The 18609-nt window shown below is 42.1% G+C and overlaps 1 protein-coding gene across 1 annotated transcript in view; it reads left to right on the forward strand.

Annotated features, from left to right (window-relative positions):
• ZNF704 (zinc finger protein 704) overlaps positions 1-14845 on the forward strand; it is a 208234-nt gene extending 193389 nt beyond the window's left edge. The window contains exons 6-9 of the mRNA XM_027089793.1: positions 898-1165; positions 3321-3425; positions 11035-11132; positions 11842-14845. Coding sequence (XP_026945594.1) covers positions 898-1165; positions 3321-3425; positions 11035-11132; positions 11842-11953 — 583 coding nt within the window. The 3' untranslated portion in view covers positions 11954-14845. The remainder of the gene's footprint in view (positions 1-897; positions 1166-3320; positions 3426-11034; positions 11133-11841) is intronic.
• The last annotated feature ends 3764 nt before the right edge of the window (positions 14846-18609 follow it).

An 18609-nucleotide genomic window follows, 5' to 3' on the forward strand; every position in this document is an offset into this window, starting at 1 on the left:
GTCCAGTTTTCCCAGCACCACTTATGGAAGAGACTGCCTTTTCTCCATTGTATATTCTTGCCTCCTTTGTCGCAGGTTAATTGACCACAAGTGTGTGAGTCTATTTCTGGGCTCTCTATTCTTTTCCATTGATCTATGTGTCAGCTTTTGTGCCAGTGCCATACTATTTCGATTACTATAGCTTTATACTGAAGTCAGGGAGCATGATTCTTCCAGCTCTGTTCTTTCTGAAGATTGTTTTAGCTATTTGGAATCTTCTGTGTTTTCATACAAATTTTAAAATTATCTGTTCTAGTTCAGTGAAAAATACCATTGGTATTTTGACAGGGATTACATTGAATCTGTAGATGGCCTTGGAGAGTGTGGTCATTTTAACAATATTAATTCTTCCAATCCAAGAACACAGTATATTTTTCCATCTGTTTGTGTTGTCTTCAATTTCTTTCATCAGTGTCATACAGTTTTTTGAGTACAGGTCTTTTACCTCTTTAGGTAGGTTTATTCCTACGTATTTTGTTCTTTTTGATGTGTTCCATTATGGGTTTCTTGTCTGCCTCTCCCCCTAGACTGTATGTTCCATCAGGGCAGAGTCTATTTATGTTTTGTTCACTGTAATAGTGGGACTCTAAAAAAAGAGCCAGGACATAGTAGACTCTCAGTGCATTGTTGTTGAATAATTGATTGATTGGTTGGTTAATTGAATAAATTGCTTTAGGAAGTTAAGGAAGGCTTCCCTGGAAGTGGACAGTTGAGTGTTGCAGGATAGGTAAGAGTTTGCCAGGCAGACAGAACAGAGGAAAAGCATTCCAGACGGAAGGACCAGCATGTGATGTGCCAGATTTCAAGGCAAGAAAATGGCTTGGGTGAGTAGGATTGTTCTGCTCTCTTTTGCATTAGGCGTGTTGGGGAGTCTGACTACAGTGATGGAGAAGAAGACTTTTACTACACTGAGATCAAGCTCAACACAGACTCGGTGGCAGACGGACTGAGCAGCCTGGCCCCGGTTTCGCCCTCCCAGTCCCTGGCTTCGCCTCCTACTTTCCCCATCCCAGATTCCAGCAGAACAGAAACTCCTTGTGCCAAAACTGAGACAAAATTGATGACACCCTTGAGCCGCTCTGCTCCCACCACCCTCTACCTCGTGCACACCGACCACGCTTACCAGGTGACTGGCAAGGGACCGTGAGAGTAATCACTTGACTCCTGACCAAAAGCAGTAGCATTCTGACTCTTTTTCTCCTTTTAAAGCCAGAATCTCGCACAGATGAAACCCTGTAGGTCCTTGGACTTTGCAGTACTGATTGAAGATCTGATCCCTGAGACGCTGTTATGAGAATTAAAATCCTTAATACTGTAAAACTCTCAGAAGGGAGCCTGGCACATGATATAAGTGCCTGTTAAATAAAAAATAAAATAAGTGAAAAGATGAGCATTGAAAAGTGCTGACACAATGCCGCTTTCGTCCTGCACCCCAGTCTGGGACTTAGTGCACTCCCTTCTGAATTGGTAACTCACTCTCTCAGACTGGAGCTGTGGTTGTCAGTGTTCCCCAAATCAACAGTGTCAGCATCACCTGGAAACTTGTTAGAAATGTATATTTCTTGGGTTTGCCCCAGACCTGTGGGACCAGAAGGAGGGGTGGGGCTGAGCAGTCTGTGTTTAACAGACCTTCTAGGGGATTCTCCTTCACTCCAAAGGCTCATAAGACCTTAGAGACAAATCCTGCAAACACAGGACACGGCTAAAGTTCCTTTTCCCCCAGCAATTATGAGCTCTTTTAAGTGTTGATTTAGTAAGATTTCAATACACTCAGATTTTTAAAAAACTTTTCCCATAATTATCAACCACCTTATGTAACTTTTTCGAAGAAAAATCTCCTGTACATATTTGTAATTGTGTTCTCCCACCTTGTTTTATAAACACTTTCCGAATTCAATTAAATAAAAACATTAAAGGGTTTTAATCATTCTTTTGTTAGGGATCTACTTTTTAGTCTATCCAGCTTTTTAATTATCATTAGTAAATCTACAGAGGATACCTCTGTGCCAGTAGCTTTATTTTTTCCTTAGATTTCCAGAAGAGTAATTATTGAATCTTAGGATATAACGTGAACAGCTATGTATTGCCAAAATATTTTCCAGTGGTGCCAGTTACAAAACCACTGTCACTAGCAGCTGTATGTATAAAAGTAGAAAAACTAAAGCTGTAGAGGAAGAATTCAGCCATGTATTTAGTAGACTTCAACTCAAGAGCAATGGAATAGAGCTACTTATTAAATTAGTTGATGCAATAACTTTCATTCCTGACTCTTCTTAACGGCGGTCAAAAGAATTATTCATTCCTTTGTTCTTGTTTGTCAGTGTTGCATTTAGGTCCGAAATCGTGGGCTTGAACCAACTTAATTAAATTATTTTGCTTATCTATATAATGAGAGTTGGAACACGCACTAAGGGGTCTAGAAGTTCCTTCCCAAACCATATATTCACAATATTGGGATTTTTCTGTTTACAGATATTATAAATGCTCAGCATAAAAATATTAGAAACATAAGCAAAGAAAGAAAATCCATCCTTAGTCCCAACAACAAGAAAGCCCCTTGGTTCATATTTTTGGTATGTCCTTCAAAAGTATTCTATGTGTGTATGTATACTCATTTTTTTTTTAAAAAAGGAATCTATTGTAGTACTGTTTTCACTGTGCTTTGTTTTTTCCACTTAATATCCCATGAACATTTTCCCACGCCAATGAGTATTCTTCAACAACATCATTTTTAATGGCTCCGTGGCTATACCATGATATATCTACCCTTTTCCCTATTATTGGACATGTGTTTCCAGTTTTGTTAAATATAATACATAGTTCTGCAATGAACATCCTTATATCCATTTCCTGAGGATAAATTCTAGAAGTGGAATAGCTAACATACAGAACGCTAAGAATTTTTATATGTATTGCCAAATTACCCTCCCAAAGTGTTGTAATTTACAACCTACCATCACTGCATAAAAAAGTGACTCCCCAACTTGATAGTGAGGAATTGTATACCACAGATGTCCTAAAATCGGTATATGTATGTATAAGCAAATTTCTTTTCAGATATCAGTAGTCAAAAACTTTCTCCTTTTATACCTTCAGTTGCTTAGATAGATAAAAAGTTTATCTCTAGCTACTCTCTTTGACTGTGTTTAATTTCCTCCTATTATAATTTAGTCATTAATATAGCTGAGATTAGTTCTGAGGCCCTACTTTGGAAATGACAGCTTAAGACTCTGAGGTGAAATGTTCTTTCATAACAACTTCCTCTGTTTTCTATTGGACAGGCCACGCCCCCTGTGAACATTCCAGGATCGGCCAAGTTCACCCCCAATGGCAGCAGCTTCAGCATTTCTTGGCAGTCTCCTCCAGTTACCTTCACAGGCATTCCAGTAAGTAGAAAAGCAAAAAGCCAGAAATCTGGTCAAAGCCAAACGTATATTTAGAGAACAAGTTGTAGAAACATGCAAGAAAAAGATGAAAATTGGAATGCCAGAAGAATTCTTTTTTTTTTTTTAAATGATATTTGTAAACTCAGCGAGGTGTCTCGTGGTCCAGACAGGCCCAACTTCTTTGTAAAAAGGTGTTTTGACTGGAATTTTAGAAACTAAAAGACAGTTTCATCTGTTGATAAACAACTTGTTGGAAATATATCAAGATATTTTGTGTGGGTGGTGTATTTGTATGTTTCCAAAAGGCTTTATAAAATTAATAGCTGAACTCAGACCCTGAACATAAAAGAAAGAGATCCTATACGTAAATGGCATTTATCATTATGAGTAACTTTATAAGATTTGACTTTGAAATTATTGTTTGTGGGTATGTCATTTTGCAGGTTCAAATAGTAGAAATTGAAATCACGTTTTTTCTTCCAAAGCCTGAATAGCCCATGCTGAGGGGTAATTTGCAAATAAATGAGTACTGAAATATGCCATCGGGTTTAAGTAGTATATAAGAATTGATTTGATATGGTAAATGATTACTGTCTGAAAACTCAGCATGAATGTGCTTGATTCTTAACTATTCATTTCAAAAGATATCGGGTCTTTTATAGCTTATCACAGAATATCCATAGACCCCCATACCGCTGATGCTCAAGGGGGTTTATAACTCCTGATAAGGTTCAGGAAAGTGGCTTATGATGATAGACATTAACCTTATTTTCTCCTCTCCACCCCTCTCCCTATGGACCTCACAAAAGCTTCTTATTGCAACCACTGGCAACTCCCAGAGGTTTCCAGCAAATACCAAGGCCTCCTGTGGAGCTGATAAAAATGAAAGTGGCTCAGTCAATTACGCTGTGCTCTGTCAATGAATATTTATTAAATTCCCTAGAGGAATAGTCAACAATAAAAAGCATCCTGCTGGCAGCAGTTCGAGAATTTGTGGCTTCCAGAAAAGACTCCTAGAATAGGATTTTTAAACAGGATCATGGATCTGGAATAATTATGAAAGGTGCCTCCTTCACAAAGAGTGGAAGTGCTGGTTGTTCTCAAAAAGCAAGAATACGATGAATGCCCTGTTAGTGAACATTTAAAAAGAATAGCTTAGACATGTAGGTATTAGTTTTGTTTCTGGCAGGAACAGTGATCCCCTAAGGTGGGTGTCAGAGGTAAGCAATCAGCCCTTTTGGCGACTTTTTTTTTTTTTTTTTTTGGATAGACATAAAAAGACCCAGAGTGGCTCTGGACATGACATTTGAGACAACCCTTCTAAGCCAGCAAGGCAGCTACAATCACAGAATGACAGAGACCTGCTATTCTGAATTCCGTTCCTTCCCTTCTTTGATTTGAGCAGAATTTTCAAGAGCATCTCCCTAAAGCTCGTCTGGTGTAAAAACAAGTATAGTGTGTAGACAGAACAGCCCAGTTCAGACTTCCTTTCAAATTACCTCTATGACCATCCCAAATGGAGTATTTTCCCCGTTGTTCTATTAATTAAATCATCTCCTTCTGAAGTATAGTGTGATATCACGCCGTGTGGTTGTTTTTTTTTTAAACTGGGGTATAGTTGCTTTACAATGTTGTATCAGTTTCTACTGTACAGTGAAGTGGAGTTCCCTGTGCTATACAGCAGGTTCTCATTACTTATCTATTTTATACATATTAGTGTATACATGTCAATCCCAATCTCCCAGTTCATCCCACCACCACCCCCGCTTTCCCCCCTTGGTGTCCATACATTTGTTCTCTACGTCTGTGTCTCTATTTCTGCCTTGTAAACCGGTTCATCTCTACCATTTTTCTAGATTCCACATATATGCGTTAATATACGATGTTTGTTTTTCTCTCTCTGACATTTCACTAGTTCCATGTCCTCCAAAGTTCCTAAATGTCTTACACGGTAGGATACCAGCCAGGATACCTCCTCTTGTTGGTTTTTTTAACAGTGAAATTTTAAAAACTCTTCTCTCTGTGGACACTGTGGACAGAGTCCCTCATTTTGCTATCAATTGGTTACCAGGGATGTTCTGGACTAGAGCTTTGACAGAAAGTACATAGAGTAACTGAGTTAACTAGGTATCCCACTAAAATCCTATGTGAGCTTCTAATTTATCCTTTCGCCAGAGAATTCCCAATCTATCTGGTTTTAGACTGTTTCAGCAGTTAAGCTTCCCATCGCTATCTAAAAATAAAGGTAAGGGGATGGAGGGAGCTGCCATTTTCGAAGGCTTTTGTTTAATTCTAGAAAGAAGACAAGGAGGCTTACTACTAAAAATGTTCTTCATGTTGCCCTACTCTCTATCAATGCTTTTTTTAAAAGAAAAAAAAAACTGGCTGTTTGCTGTCCGCCCCCTTCTACAGTTGTGAGCTGGATCTCACAACTCCACACCACCCAGGCATAGGACTGCCACATGACCACTGGCTGGGTGCCAGCAACCATCCCTGAATTCTCCAGGGGTGCTAGTCCCGCCTCTAGAAGACAGGGAGCCAGGCTGACTCTGAGAACATGTGAATCCCCACCTCCTAAATTCGTGTAATAGGATTTTCAGACAGAACCTCTAAAAGTTTTAAATGATAAGGTACTAGTATCCGTGGTGGCTTCAACTTTATCCCAACTGAAGAACAGAGCAGTTGCCATTTTATTAAATCCTCATTAAAGAACACATTTCTTGTTGTACTCCAAAGCAAGTACTCTGAGGTTGTCAACCCCATTTAAGTTTTCCTTTTCTCCCATGTCTTTGAGACCTGGTATTGAAGAGGGGATGCTTTTGTATGCTTCCTAGAAAGTAGAAATAATCTCCTTCTGCGAAATCCCAAGGTTTGGAGAATTTTATTTATTCATTTGCCTACACTGGACTTCCTGAATTTGGGGCTTTAATAAGTTCCCTGGGTAAGACCTCTTCCCGGAGGTGTATAGCCCAGAAGGTCGATCTGCATATTCACCAATGGAACGTTTCAGTCTTTTCTAGCCCAAGGCTATGGACATAGGGGTAGGGAGAAGACCATGGTTAATTACTGCTTTCTTTGACCTGTTTTCCCCCAATGACCCCTAATTATCTCCATTTCTTTCCCTGTCTTTTCATGGCAGAAAGCTGAGAGCTCTTGGCCCTTGTGTGTTAGTCTGCCATAATAGACTGGGTGGCTTAAGCATCCCACATTTATTTTCTCACAATTCTGGAGGCCAAAAGTCTCAGATCAGTATGCTAGCTGATTCAGTTCTTGGTGAGGGCTCTCCTGCTGCCTTGTCAGGGGCCAACTTTTTGATATGTCCTCACATGGCCTTTTCTTTTGGGGGGTAGGGAGACAGAGAGAGAGCCCTTTGGTGCCTCTTCTTCTAAGGGCACTAATCCTGTTGGATCAGGGTCCCACCCTTTGGACCTCATTTGTCTTTAATTACTTCCTTAGAGACCCCATCTCCAAATACAACCACACTGAGAATTAGGGCTTCAACATGTGAAGGGGGGTGGAGCGGACACAAAATCCAGTCCATAATAGGCCCCATGCAAGCAAATAGGAGCTAATCAACCTGCTATCCAAGGGCCATTCCAAGAGGCTTCAGGCCAGAAAGACAGCCTCCAGACCTGAAATATTAGTGCTTAATTGTTAGCTCTTTAGCTGGTTTGTTTTTTGTTAACACTTTGATGGAGGGTTCAGAATATTATGTTAGAAGAGATTAAAACCAAGACAAGGGGCTCTTTTTCCTTTTTTTTTTTCCCATTTGGGAGATAGAAAATCACAAAGAAAAGAAATTTCTCCAACATCGTTACAGAAGGACACAACCTCTGTATTACTGCTCTGGTGTGAGGCAAGTCCTGACTGGGATTTACAAGCCGTGACCTCTAGCTGGTCACAGGACCTCTTTCAAGCAATGCCCTCGACTCAGCTCTACGACAACCACCTTGTATCGTTGTACTGTTAAACACAGTGCCTGGCACTGGCTGACATTATGTTGTACTTCCTAGTGTTGTTATCTGTGACATGTCTCATTACTGTAAAACCGGGGGCAGAGAAAGTGGATTCTCCCTATCTGGGGTTGACTCATATAACACAAATATACTCAACATATGGGAAAAATTAGCCACGATTTTTGCAGACTAGGATTTAGAATTCTTTAAACTCTTCTGAGGTCACACCTAATCAGGAGACAAATTACAGGCATATAGCCCATTTTAGTTATTTAGAAATAATACCATACAGTACTCTCTCTAAGTGCATTATATGCTTTATAAAACATGTCCCCAAATAGAACTTAAAAATGGTTAAGATGTAAAACAAATAACTCTGGAATGTGGAGGCCAGTGGGAGAAAGAGCCGAGTCATGTTTTCCAGGGCTTTATTCCAGGGCACACAATACTGCCATCAGCTACGAGGCAGGATGGAAGAGAGAAAAAGCGCGGCTTTGACACCATTCAGAACCAAGTTCCAAGGTCGGCTGGTGTCAGACAGCCCATATTCAAATCCCGGGTCCGCCATTTACTTTTTGCGTGGCCTCGGCAACTTCCTTAACTTCTCCATTTCCTCATCTATGAAGTGGAAGTGAGGGCTTCCCTGGCGGCGCAGTGGTTGAGGGTCCGCCTGCCGATGCAGGGGACGCGGGTTCGTGCCCCGCTCCGGGAAGATCCCACCTGCCGCGGAGCGGCTGGGCCCGTGAGCCATGGCCGCTGAGCCTGCGCGTCCGGAGCCTGTGCTCCGCGACGGGAGAGGCCACAGCAGTGAGAGGCCCGCGTACCGCAAAAAAAAAAAAAACTCTCCAGGAAAGCTCCCGATCAATAGCCAGAGGATATTGATCCTCCCACAGAACTAAGCCGCACGCTGGTGTGTGAACAGGGTCCTGGCTTCCACTATGCTGCAGCCTGTAGAAACCCAGGTCTGTTGTAGAACGGGAGGGGCTGCCATCAGACAGGACTAGACACGAAACACGTGTGCCCTCAACTCCAGACTTAAGAAAGCCGTTAGCAGAAATAAGGTAGAGAAGGGTTCTTCCTACAGTGGGTCCAAACCTGCCCCTCATTCCTCCCCTAAACCTATGAGGTCACCAGTTTTCTAATTTCAGTTAAGTGGCACCCTCATCCCTCCAGCCTCTCAGGCCAGGACCTAGGAGGCATCCTTGATTCATCGAAAGATTTGTCCTCTTATTTTCTGTCCTATATCCCATCTATCAGCAAGTCCCGGACTCTGCCTCTACAGGATACGAATCCAGCCCCTTATCCCCACCACTACCACATTCTCATCTAAATCACCAGTACGTTTTTCTCCTGAAACAGTGCAAAAGGCTCTTAAGCGGTCCTCGGGGTTCCTGTCCAGGCTCTTGCTAACCCATTCTCCAAGGAGCCAGAACGATCTTTGTAAAGCGTTAACCAGATGTCTCACTTTCTTAAAACGCTCCACTGGCTTCCTTTGCACTTAGAATCACCTTCAAATTCCTCATCACAGCTCCAAGACATGACCTGAACCCACCACCTCCCCTCCTCCCGCCTTCCTCCTGCCTCCCACGCATTGTCTCCCGGCCCCACTGGCACTCTGCACCTGGGAGGCCTTGGCCCTTGCCCGCCCCCTTTCCCTGGAGTGCTCTGTAGATCAAAGGTAACCTCCCCAAGAAGTCTTCCCTCACCACCCTGAACAAATATGTCCTCTCCTTCCATCACGCTTGGCCTGGTAGCCTATTTTATTTCCTTCAGGCACTTATCACTAAAATGCCCTTACTTGTTTTTGTAGTTATTGTCTATCTCCCCACTAGAATGTACACTCCATGAGGGCAGAGACTTTATCTTGTTCAGTGCTGTATCCCCACAATCTAGAACAGTGCCTGGGGCATAGTAAGTATTTAATAAATATTTGTTGAATGAAGAGCATTTTAGAATCTCATATCACCCCACACAAAATTGACATATGGCAATTCTGCAAAACTTAGAACCTTCCACGTTATCCCTGGCTGATGGAAACAGTGTCACTGTCGTGTCACCTAAACATTTCCAGTTCTCTGACTGAATAAAGAGGTACTCTTGGGATTCTACAAGTTCTACAATGATTTTTAAAACAAAAATTTTTTTCATTGTCCTGAGCACTTAAAAACAAGTCATATGAGGATATTCTAGATCATCTACAGTGGTAGTAAACTCTGAAGCGTTCACTCCCTCTACTGTGCTAATATGCATCCTGGTCCCGATGGGATGGGGGATGCGAGTGGGAGGTGGGGATTCTGCTTCTGGAAGAACCCACATCAAATGCAGACACTGGACTCCAAAGCTTTGGTTTTTAAAAAATTATGTATGTCACTCACCTCTGCTGGCCCTCAATCCACCTAACTTTCGCAAAAAGTAAAGACCAATGGTACAGAATAAATGAGACTCATGGCAATAATGGTTTAAAATGTTAGGTTTTTTTTTTTCTTACGTGTTTAATTTTTTTTTAATTAATGACTAGGAAAATAACACTTATGTACATTCCTTTACATTGAAAGAAAATAGAAAATACTGGTCCCTGTACTAGAGAAAATCAATTCTGTGGAATGTTCCCATGACTGTTGGTTGGTACTGGTATTTCTGTGGTCATGTTGGCTTCTAAGTGATTAAGTTGATCAATTTATTAGATGTTTGCTCTTTTGTATATGGCAATATTGTATATTTACTTGAAACATCATTTATCTTTTGTTATAAAATTAGTTTTGTGTAGCTTTTGAGAATCCCATTTGCTGGGAAGATATTTAGTGCTAGGTGAGCACGTGATACAAAGAGAGTAAGTGAGAAATGCAAGAGGAATGGAGAACAAAGGGGACCCTCCCATCATTATGACTGAGAGGTGGGGTTAAACACATGCTCTGGCATCAGGGAGAGCTCACTGCAGCCCTGGCCATTGCAAGTTCCATGACCTGGGGCAAGTTATTTAACCTCCCTGTGCTTGGTTTCCTCATCTATAAAATAGGAACAGTGAGTACTTATCAGGTGGAGTAGATGTAAAAGTAAAGCTGTTGTCAGTGACCCTGGCACATAGCGGATGCTCACTAAGTACTACAAGGTTGACATTCATTCTTGATTTGCTCGGGATCTTTGCTTCTTGCCATTATCCCTGTTCAGACCCCAGAGTTTGCTATATGGACGTCTTATGCAAGAAGCCATTTATTTGCTGGCTGTGAATGATCTAACTGAATAAACAGAAGGCGGAGATCCACATTGTGTGTTGCCACTGACTAGCTGTATAATCTCAGAGAACTCTCTTAACTTCTTTTCTTCTTTAAAAGAGAGACGGATGAGGCTTGGAATAGGAATATGCTTTAAGGTTTAAAATATTCAAGTGAAAATGGGCAACTGGGAATGCAGAGATGTTGTGAAGTCATGAAGATTTGTAAAGTATTCATTGCTGCTGGGTCTTTTCTGTTGGGGGATGCCTTTAAATTCCACCATGAGCATCACACCATCCATTTTAACATGTGGTCTCTGTGAAGGAAGCACAGCCTCTCCGTGTCTGATGGTTGGGTACCCCTGCCCACGTGGCAAAGGCGAACGAAATGCATGGTGAGGAGAGCCTGCCCCGTTAACTTTCTTTTCCATGTGCTTACTAGGTGTCACCAACCCACAGTCACCCAGTGGGCACAGGAGAGCAGAGACAGCACACTCACACCGTCTTGTCCTCCCCACCCAGAGGGACGGTCAGCCTAAGGTATGACTGCTTGAAACCCCACAACGCCTCCTCTCCAGGGAATTAACTGAAAAATAGAACAGCGAGGAAAAGAGAAACCAGAGATACAATCTTCATAAAATTCCCCTGAAATGGATGAAACACCCTTTCTTTTGTTCCCATGGTTTTCCCCATCTATTAACTCTTGATAAAGATTTGTTATTTTTCTGGGGTCACAGTTTACAGTAAATTTTCTTGCAGAATAGGTAATGCTGATTACAGGGTCTCTTTAAAGCCGTGTTGCATTAACGTCTGTATGAAATGAAGTACAAAATAGAGTTTTTAATCCAGATCAAGGAGGTCCTCGCCAGGATTCCCTTAACCAGAAGACTAGAAATTTGAGAAGCAAGAGAGCATTTGAAAGTACATATTTAAAAACTTGAAAGAATAATGCTCTCTACTGGTATTTCTTGTATTACTTATTTAATTCAGTGTTATGAAGATGCCCAAATGGACATGTCTACAAATGGACAGATAGAAGCTGAAGAGTACTGGAAGTACTAAAGTAGCAAGTTTTAACATTTCGGTGTCGTGGCTGTGAAAACATCCCACACAGGTTAACGGCCGAACCTATAGAGACCCCCTACTATGTTTCCTAACTTTTTCTAGATTTTTCCAGGGATTTTGAGCCCCGCAAAGGATACCCATTGAATCCCTCACACTGAATACTGTTTCCTGGCCTGTCTTACAGGAAGCCCCGGGGAGAGGGCAAGAAGTGCCGGAAGGTGTACGGCATGGAGAACCGTGACATGTGGTGCACGGCCTGCCGCTGGAAGAAGGCCTGCCAGCGGTTCATTGACTAACGCACAGGCCCCTGATCGTTGCCCAGACACTCCTGCCCTTGACTTGTGCTGGGGGTGTTGGAAAGCGCTTTTCCTTCTGAATAAAACACACTTGAAACCCAGGGAAAGCACTTCCGGGAACCTTGGTGAAATCACAGCAAAAAACAAAAAAGGTCACCACCCTCACTGTTCTTGCTGAGAACCCAGCCGAGAGCAGCTGTAACTACTTTTTTCCTTAAAAATTCAACTTTTTTTTTTTTTTTTCCTGTATGTTTAGCTCTGAAAACTATGGACTTCTGTAGCAGTCGAACCAACCAAGCCCATTTTTCCTGGAAAGGAGGCCTATTTTGATAACCTTTCTGGATAATGCCGTTTCTGAGGTTTTTTGGTGGTTTTTTTTTGACACTTAAAAAAAAAAGCTACATGTTATTCAGTAGCATTTGTACAAAGAGCGATACCTGTTTTCATTGTGAATAGTCTTTTGCCTGTTCTCCATCGGACTTCTGGGAGCAGTACACATCACGATGTGTTGCCAGGAAACGGCAGCACTCTGGGTATCTTTTCTATGTCTTTTTTGTTTGTTTGTTTTGTTTTAAAGAATGGCCCCAAACTGAACCACGGTAGAGCCGTTAGCTTGAAGGGCCCAGGAGGGCATAAGCTTGAAAAGAGACTGACAATGGACATCACCAGCAGACTTCAGCCCCAGCTGAGTTCAGGACATCCCGCTGTCACTGTTGGGAAACGTCTGGGAGTCTTCCTCGGAAGCCTTCCCTGAGGGGTGGCCTGGCCCACTCTCTCCCGGCCACAATGCACTCAAGACCTGGCACACATTGCCATCTGGGTAAGCCTCAAAGCTTCCTTCAGGGATGCGACGCCAGCCATAGCTCGGATCTCTTCATCACTGCTTATCTGACAGTTGTTGCCAGGTCAGTGGCTCATCAGGCCTTCCTTCCCTCAAAACGCCACCGCTGACTATTTTCAGAAAAGGTAGAGAACTCCAGACCATCCCGGCGGGCGTGCTTTATTCACACAGCAGAGCACAGCCTCCACGTACCTATGTGTTCAGAAAGTTATGTGAGGTCAGCATCCATTCTGAGTGCACTTTTATAGGTTTTATGCTTTAGCATGTCTGGGAGATGGGTTAATGAACAATATAAAGATTATATGGGGAAAAGGAAGGTCCAAACCTTTATTTTTCTTATCAAAATATTGGAGCTATTCATTAAGAATTTGCTCAGAAGGGAAGATACAGAACACCAAAAGGAAAATGCGTGTTGGTATAGGAATCTCTCAATTTAATAGGACCAGGGCTTGCACTGTGTTCCATTTATTAGACTTTCTAGCGTGGTATTTGTTTGTTTGTCTGTCTTGGTGGTAGTGGTGCGGGGACAGGGGAGTAGTTGTCAAGCCCTGTGAATAAGCTCATTCTCTGTCTACCCTACTCTTGATTGCCCTGCTAAAGTTATTCCTCCTATACCTATGCAAAGAAGCAAGAGCACCTTATAGGATGCACTGTGTCGGGACGGGGGCCTAGGATTAGCCATAGGAATGTTAAATGAAATTGCACAGAGCAAAGTTTAATATATTTAGAGATTGTACATATGCTTTTCTTTGAAAGAGTAGAAAGAAGTCATCTAGTCATAAGAGCTGTCCTCTTTTTTTTTTTTAATAAGCAAGGGAAAAAGAAGGAGGTTCTACAGTGTAACATCTGCAATCTGTGCATTCGTATATTTTGGCAATTTTATTTTTTAAACTCTCACGTGACATTGGAAGCATTATTCCTTGAAAGAGATCCTGTTTCCCTCCTTCATTTATTTTTTTCTTTAAAAACACTTATTTTAAGAGCAGAGAAAGAGCTTCATTTAATATCACATCGTGATTACCAATCAATACAGCACCAGCTATAATGTATGTTTGAGCACTAAAAGTCAGCCAGGAAAGGGTTTTTAAGTGCAGAAACGTATTTGCATCCTCTACCCCAGCCTGTCTTTTCTCCTCCCTGGTGTCTTGTAGCTTCACCCACAAGCGTCTCTGCGGGGAGGTGATGCTCTGGCCTGGTCCAGATGGCCCTGCACTGTGGCTGGATTGCCCAGTGGCCACGGTGAGTCCAAGGCTGGTCAGCCATTTCAGCAGGCTCACCGTGGATTTCAGTGATGGTCGGGGTGCAGTAGTGGAGCAGAGGGTTTTCTCTTCAGCAAAGTTCCATGGCCCTTGATCCTTGGATTAAGTCACTAATCAAAAGAGATTAAAGTGACGAGGGGCTCAATCCATCCCCTACTCCCAGAACTTTGGGACACAAGGAGGGAGAGATGGAGGCTGTGGAGCAGTTCTAGAGTGAGGCTCTGTGGCTCTGACCCCAGAGGTACAGCCCATGACTAGTGCTAGGCTCTGGCCTGGTTGCAAGGGTATTAGCCAATGCACCGATACAAGCAAAGGGTAGAACTGGATGCAGCTTCCTTGTGATTTCTTCTCCTTTCTAAAGCCTTCTTCACACACACTCTCTGCATCTCACACTCACGCGGGGCTCCTTTCTGCTGGCCAGCCCGGGGCTCTCTGTGTCCTCTTCTCTAGCTCTGAGGTGGGCACAGACCCTCAGTACTTTCTGCACACAGACACTGATTCCCTGTACCAAGGCATGTAATGACTAAGGAACTACCAGGCTTCACCTGCCTGGCCTTGAAGAAAAGGGATGAAACTTCTTTTAAGCCACCCAGAAAGCTACAAATTGCAATATAAAGCACTGATTATAAATGCTAAAATTAAAAAAAAATGTAGAGCTATTTTGTTACATTTTGGAACTAAATGAAGTGCAAAGTTAAGTCCAAGTTTTTTTTAATGCCTCCTCTTTTTTTTTTTTTAAAGATTTTCTGATGTGGACCATTTTTAAAGTCTTTATTTAATTTGTTACAGTATTGCTTCTGTTTTATGTTTTGGTTTTTTGGCCCCAAGGCATGTGGGATTTTAGCTCCCCAACCAGGGATTGAAGCCACACCCCCTGCATTGGAAGGCAAAGTCTTAACCACTGGACCACCAGGGAAGTCCCTGTTTTATGCCTTCTCTGTGGTACCACGTTCTTTTCTGTGTTCATTTGGCAGGGGGAGGGGAGTATGGGTGGGAAGGGAAGCCCCAGGGCATGTGGCTGCTTAACCGAAGCCTCACCCATCACGGGCACCTGTCAAAAGGAACGGCAATGCAGTGGCTTCTGGCCCCAGAGTCTTTCTGAAGAAGGCATGTGGTAGCCTTTGACTTTTCTCTCCCCGTTACCCTTTCCTGTTTCTCATCTCTCTCCAAAGAAGGCATTTCCTGGTGATGGACAGGCTTCTCCAGATAGCTGCACAGCAGAGAACAGTCATTTTAAGCCTTAGTTCTTCCCAGAGAACGTGCAACCAATTTATGGGAGGCAGTGTGACAACCTGGAGGAAACACCCGGGTAGCAAGTAGGTGGAGAGCCACAGAGGAGATACAGGAGGGCTGTGGACACCTGGCTCGGGCTCACCATCCTAGAGCCAATCAGCTGGTGGTGACTGTCCCTGGGCACCTCCGAGGGAGCTGCCAGGTTTCCGCTCTGGGAGCAGCTGATTGAAGCAAGGAGAGAGCTCCTTTGCGGGAAGCACTCAGGCCAGGGATGCAGGACTGCTGTGCGCATCTCGGGTGGGCACAGACTGCTCTCCTCCTCACTTGCTGGGAAGTTTCCTCCCTTGTTTGGCAAAAGCCAGTGTCAGGAAGAGGGCAGTGGGCAAGAATGTGCATGCCTGTCAGCAGCTCCGTGCACCAACAGGGTGGGTGCCCTTTATGAGACGATTCTTTGTCCAGGCATAACTGTGTTGCAGATGAAAACTTTCAATATGATGTGTGTTACAGTTCTTGGGCTTTCCAACAAAACTTTTAAAAAAAAATAGTTACGTGTATGTTGCAAAAGATTTCTGAAACTGACATGCCCTCTATCAAATTTCAAGATCACTTAAGTTGAAGTCCACTGTCGCCGGTGTCACACTTAGCCACACTTGAAAGCAGCCCTGGGTTCTGAATTAGCCGGCACTGCTAAAACCCATTTCCGCCTTCGTCCGACTTCAATAGAAAAGGAAAGCGCAGCATTCACTTGTGAATGGTTAGAGAAAAGTGACAGAACCTGTACATATGGGAGAGAATACCTTGAGAATAGTAGCAAAATACTGTAAAAAATATTCTTTTCCTCAGGGAAAACTAAAGGGTATGTGAAAAATAGATCTGGAGGATCCTAAGACTAGAAAGGTTTTTATGATCTCCAGCATCTTTTCTAGTCAGAACAGTTTTTGTTTGTTTGTTTGTCTTTTAATGAACGTGATACCATTTCAAGGCAAATTGCCATGAACTGGACAGTACTGACTTTTTGAGGTGTGGAGGAATGCTCTTTGAAGCAGAACAGTTTCTTTGTTTCTTAGACCTGCGTTCTAAGGCTGACATCTGAACCACAGCACAGTCCCTGGTGGGTTTTTACAGACTCATGTCAAGGCTGTTTGTGAATGTCATTATGAATAGGACACCTTGGTGTTCCCTTTTATAATCAGCCGGTTGGATGACCGGTTATTAGCTGTACACAGAATTCTGTAGGTGAGGGACGTGAAGGACGTGCATTTTACTTTAACAGCAGGTTAAGGAGCAAACTTCCGTGGACTTTTGTGGACAAGGTGCTGCTTTTTCTCATGACCCTATAGAATTTCTGTCAACCACATCAACTGTAGCTCTGACCTGTACGAACGCAGGGAAGAATTTGTGCATACAAATGAGTAGAAACAGAGCACGATTCATGAATATGGATGAGGATGTGAATCATTTTGGAGAAAGCGCTGGGCACACGGGTCAACTGGAAATTTCATTTCTCTAAGAAAATAACCCAACCGGCAGCATATACGCTTTCCCTGTTCCCCATACCTGTGGGAATTCCTCCAGAGCGGAACTGCTTCCTTGTGTCTTTTGCATTGTAACTAGTCAAACCGGAAGTCAGTACATAAAACGAGCTTAGCACTTTTAGGCACCAATTGTATCACTAAGTCATGCACACCACTAGAGCAAGAAAGTGTAAAATGCATTTAAAACCGACTGGTTTGCTTATTTTGACTGACTTTGAAAAAGTCCAGATCCAATCAATGATATACATGCTTTAAAAGGTGTATCTATCATAGGACCAGAAATCAAAATGGGAATTTTACTTTTGGTCCTGTTTTTGTAAATAGTTCCTTTTTTTTTTTTTTTAAGACAATCTCATGTTTTATAACTTTTCTTGTGAGTCTGAGAATCACAATGGTAATGTGTTATGTCAAAATGTAATCTTAAATACCATAATAATTATAACGTAATGTTCCAAATAAGACAAGAAATATACTGCATAGGCTTCTACAATTCTGAGAGATGTGACACTTTTATAAATAAGCATTAGTACTTCTCAAGTTAACAGAACTGGAAATATTTTACAAGATGCAGTGTTTTGTAATCACAAAGAACATGAACATTTTGTGGGAAATGACCTTGGTTTTATACATTGTAGCTTATTTTTTAAAATACAGTAATTTACCAGACAGGAAGTGTTAATATTATAAGCAATTCCTGCTCTCCAAACAAAGGGCTATGCCTCTTTTAAGCAAGTGTTCTGATGCATATCTTTTCAATTAACCCTCTGCAGCAAGGGTAGAAATGCAGATCAGTTGGAAGATTATTACAAGAGAATCAAGATGGCAACAGCTACTCCTTTTATCTTTACCAGTGTGTTTTCAAAGTACTTAGGGGGGAAAAAAAAACTTTAAGAATCATCTTATGTATCTTAAATATTTAAAATGTTAATAGATATGCTTATAGGCAATGGGAGAAAGGTACTTGTAAATTCTTTAGTGTAAAATGATAGATTCCTGTCACAAGGACAAACTTATTCCTCAACCTAACCAGAACCACAAAGCTGCTTTTAACCGGCAAGTGTCATTTGATGGAAATTTCTAAAATCATGGTGTGTAAAGCCCAAAGATAGAATTCTTAGGTGATCAGCGATGTTTAAAATAATTTTGTCCTCAGCACTAACTAAATAACTTGAAATTCCTTTCCAGAACAAGTGCTTGATTTTTCACATGAAGAATTCAGACAGGCAAGTCTGAGATCAGAAAGTCACTGTATTCCCAAGAGTCGGGAAACAAGAAAGGCAGCCGTGGAGAGTTGATTAACCATACAAATAATTTTGAGCTTTGCCAAAACCATTTCATAATGCTCTACAGTTTTTTCTAGCCCACTCACTGTTAAAACAAGAAAGCATCTTTTCTTTCTAAGATTTTGGTAATTCAAAAGCTAGACTAATTAGTCAAGTATGCAGATAGCATCAGAAGAAAAGCTGGGATAGAATGGTCGTCCCCCCGTTGGGCAGCCCCTATAAGGTGGTCAGAGGGTCACTCTGACTTTGCTTTCTAATAGGCTTTAGAATCTGCACACATGAGGACTAGAAATGCACGGAGTTAGGGGAAGATGTATACAGCCTCATCTTTGAGATGAAGCAGCCCAAATCTCTATCTTCATTCTCTTGGAATATCTCTAATGTTGGCATTAAAAGTTCCCAAGAAGTGTTTATTGCTGCATGGTTTTGAACCAAATGAGTCTTGCTTCCTATTTAAATAGAAGCTTCCTAATCCTTTCTAAGCAGATGCCTTGGAAGGAACAGG

This window comes from Aethalodelphis obliquidens, unplaced genomic scaffold, assembly GCF_003676395.1.
Source record: "Aethalodelphis obliquidens isolate GAN/ISIS:26980383/991018 unplaced genomic scaffold, ASM367639v1 scaffold68, whole genome shotgun sequence".
Taxonomy (NCBI): Eukaryota; Metazoa; Chordata; class Mammalia; order Artiodactyla; family Delphinidae; genus Aethalodelphis; species Aethalodelphis obliquidens.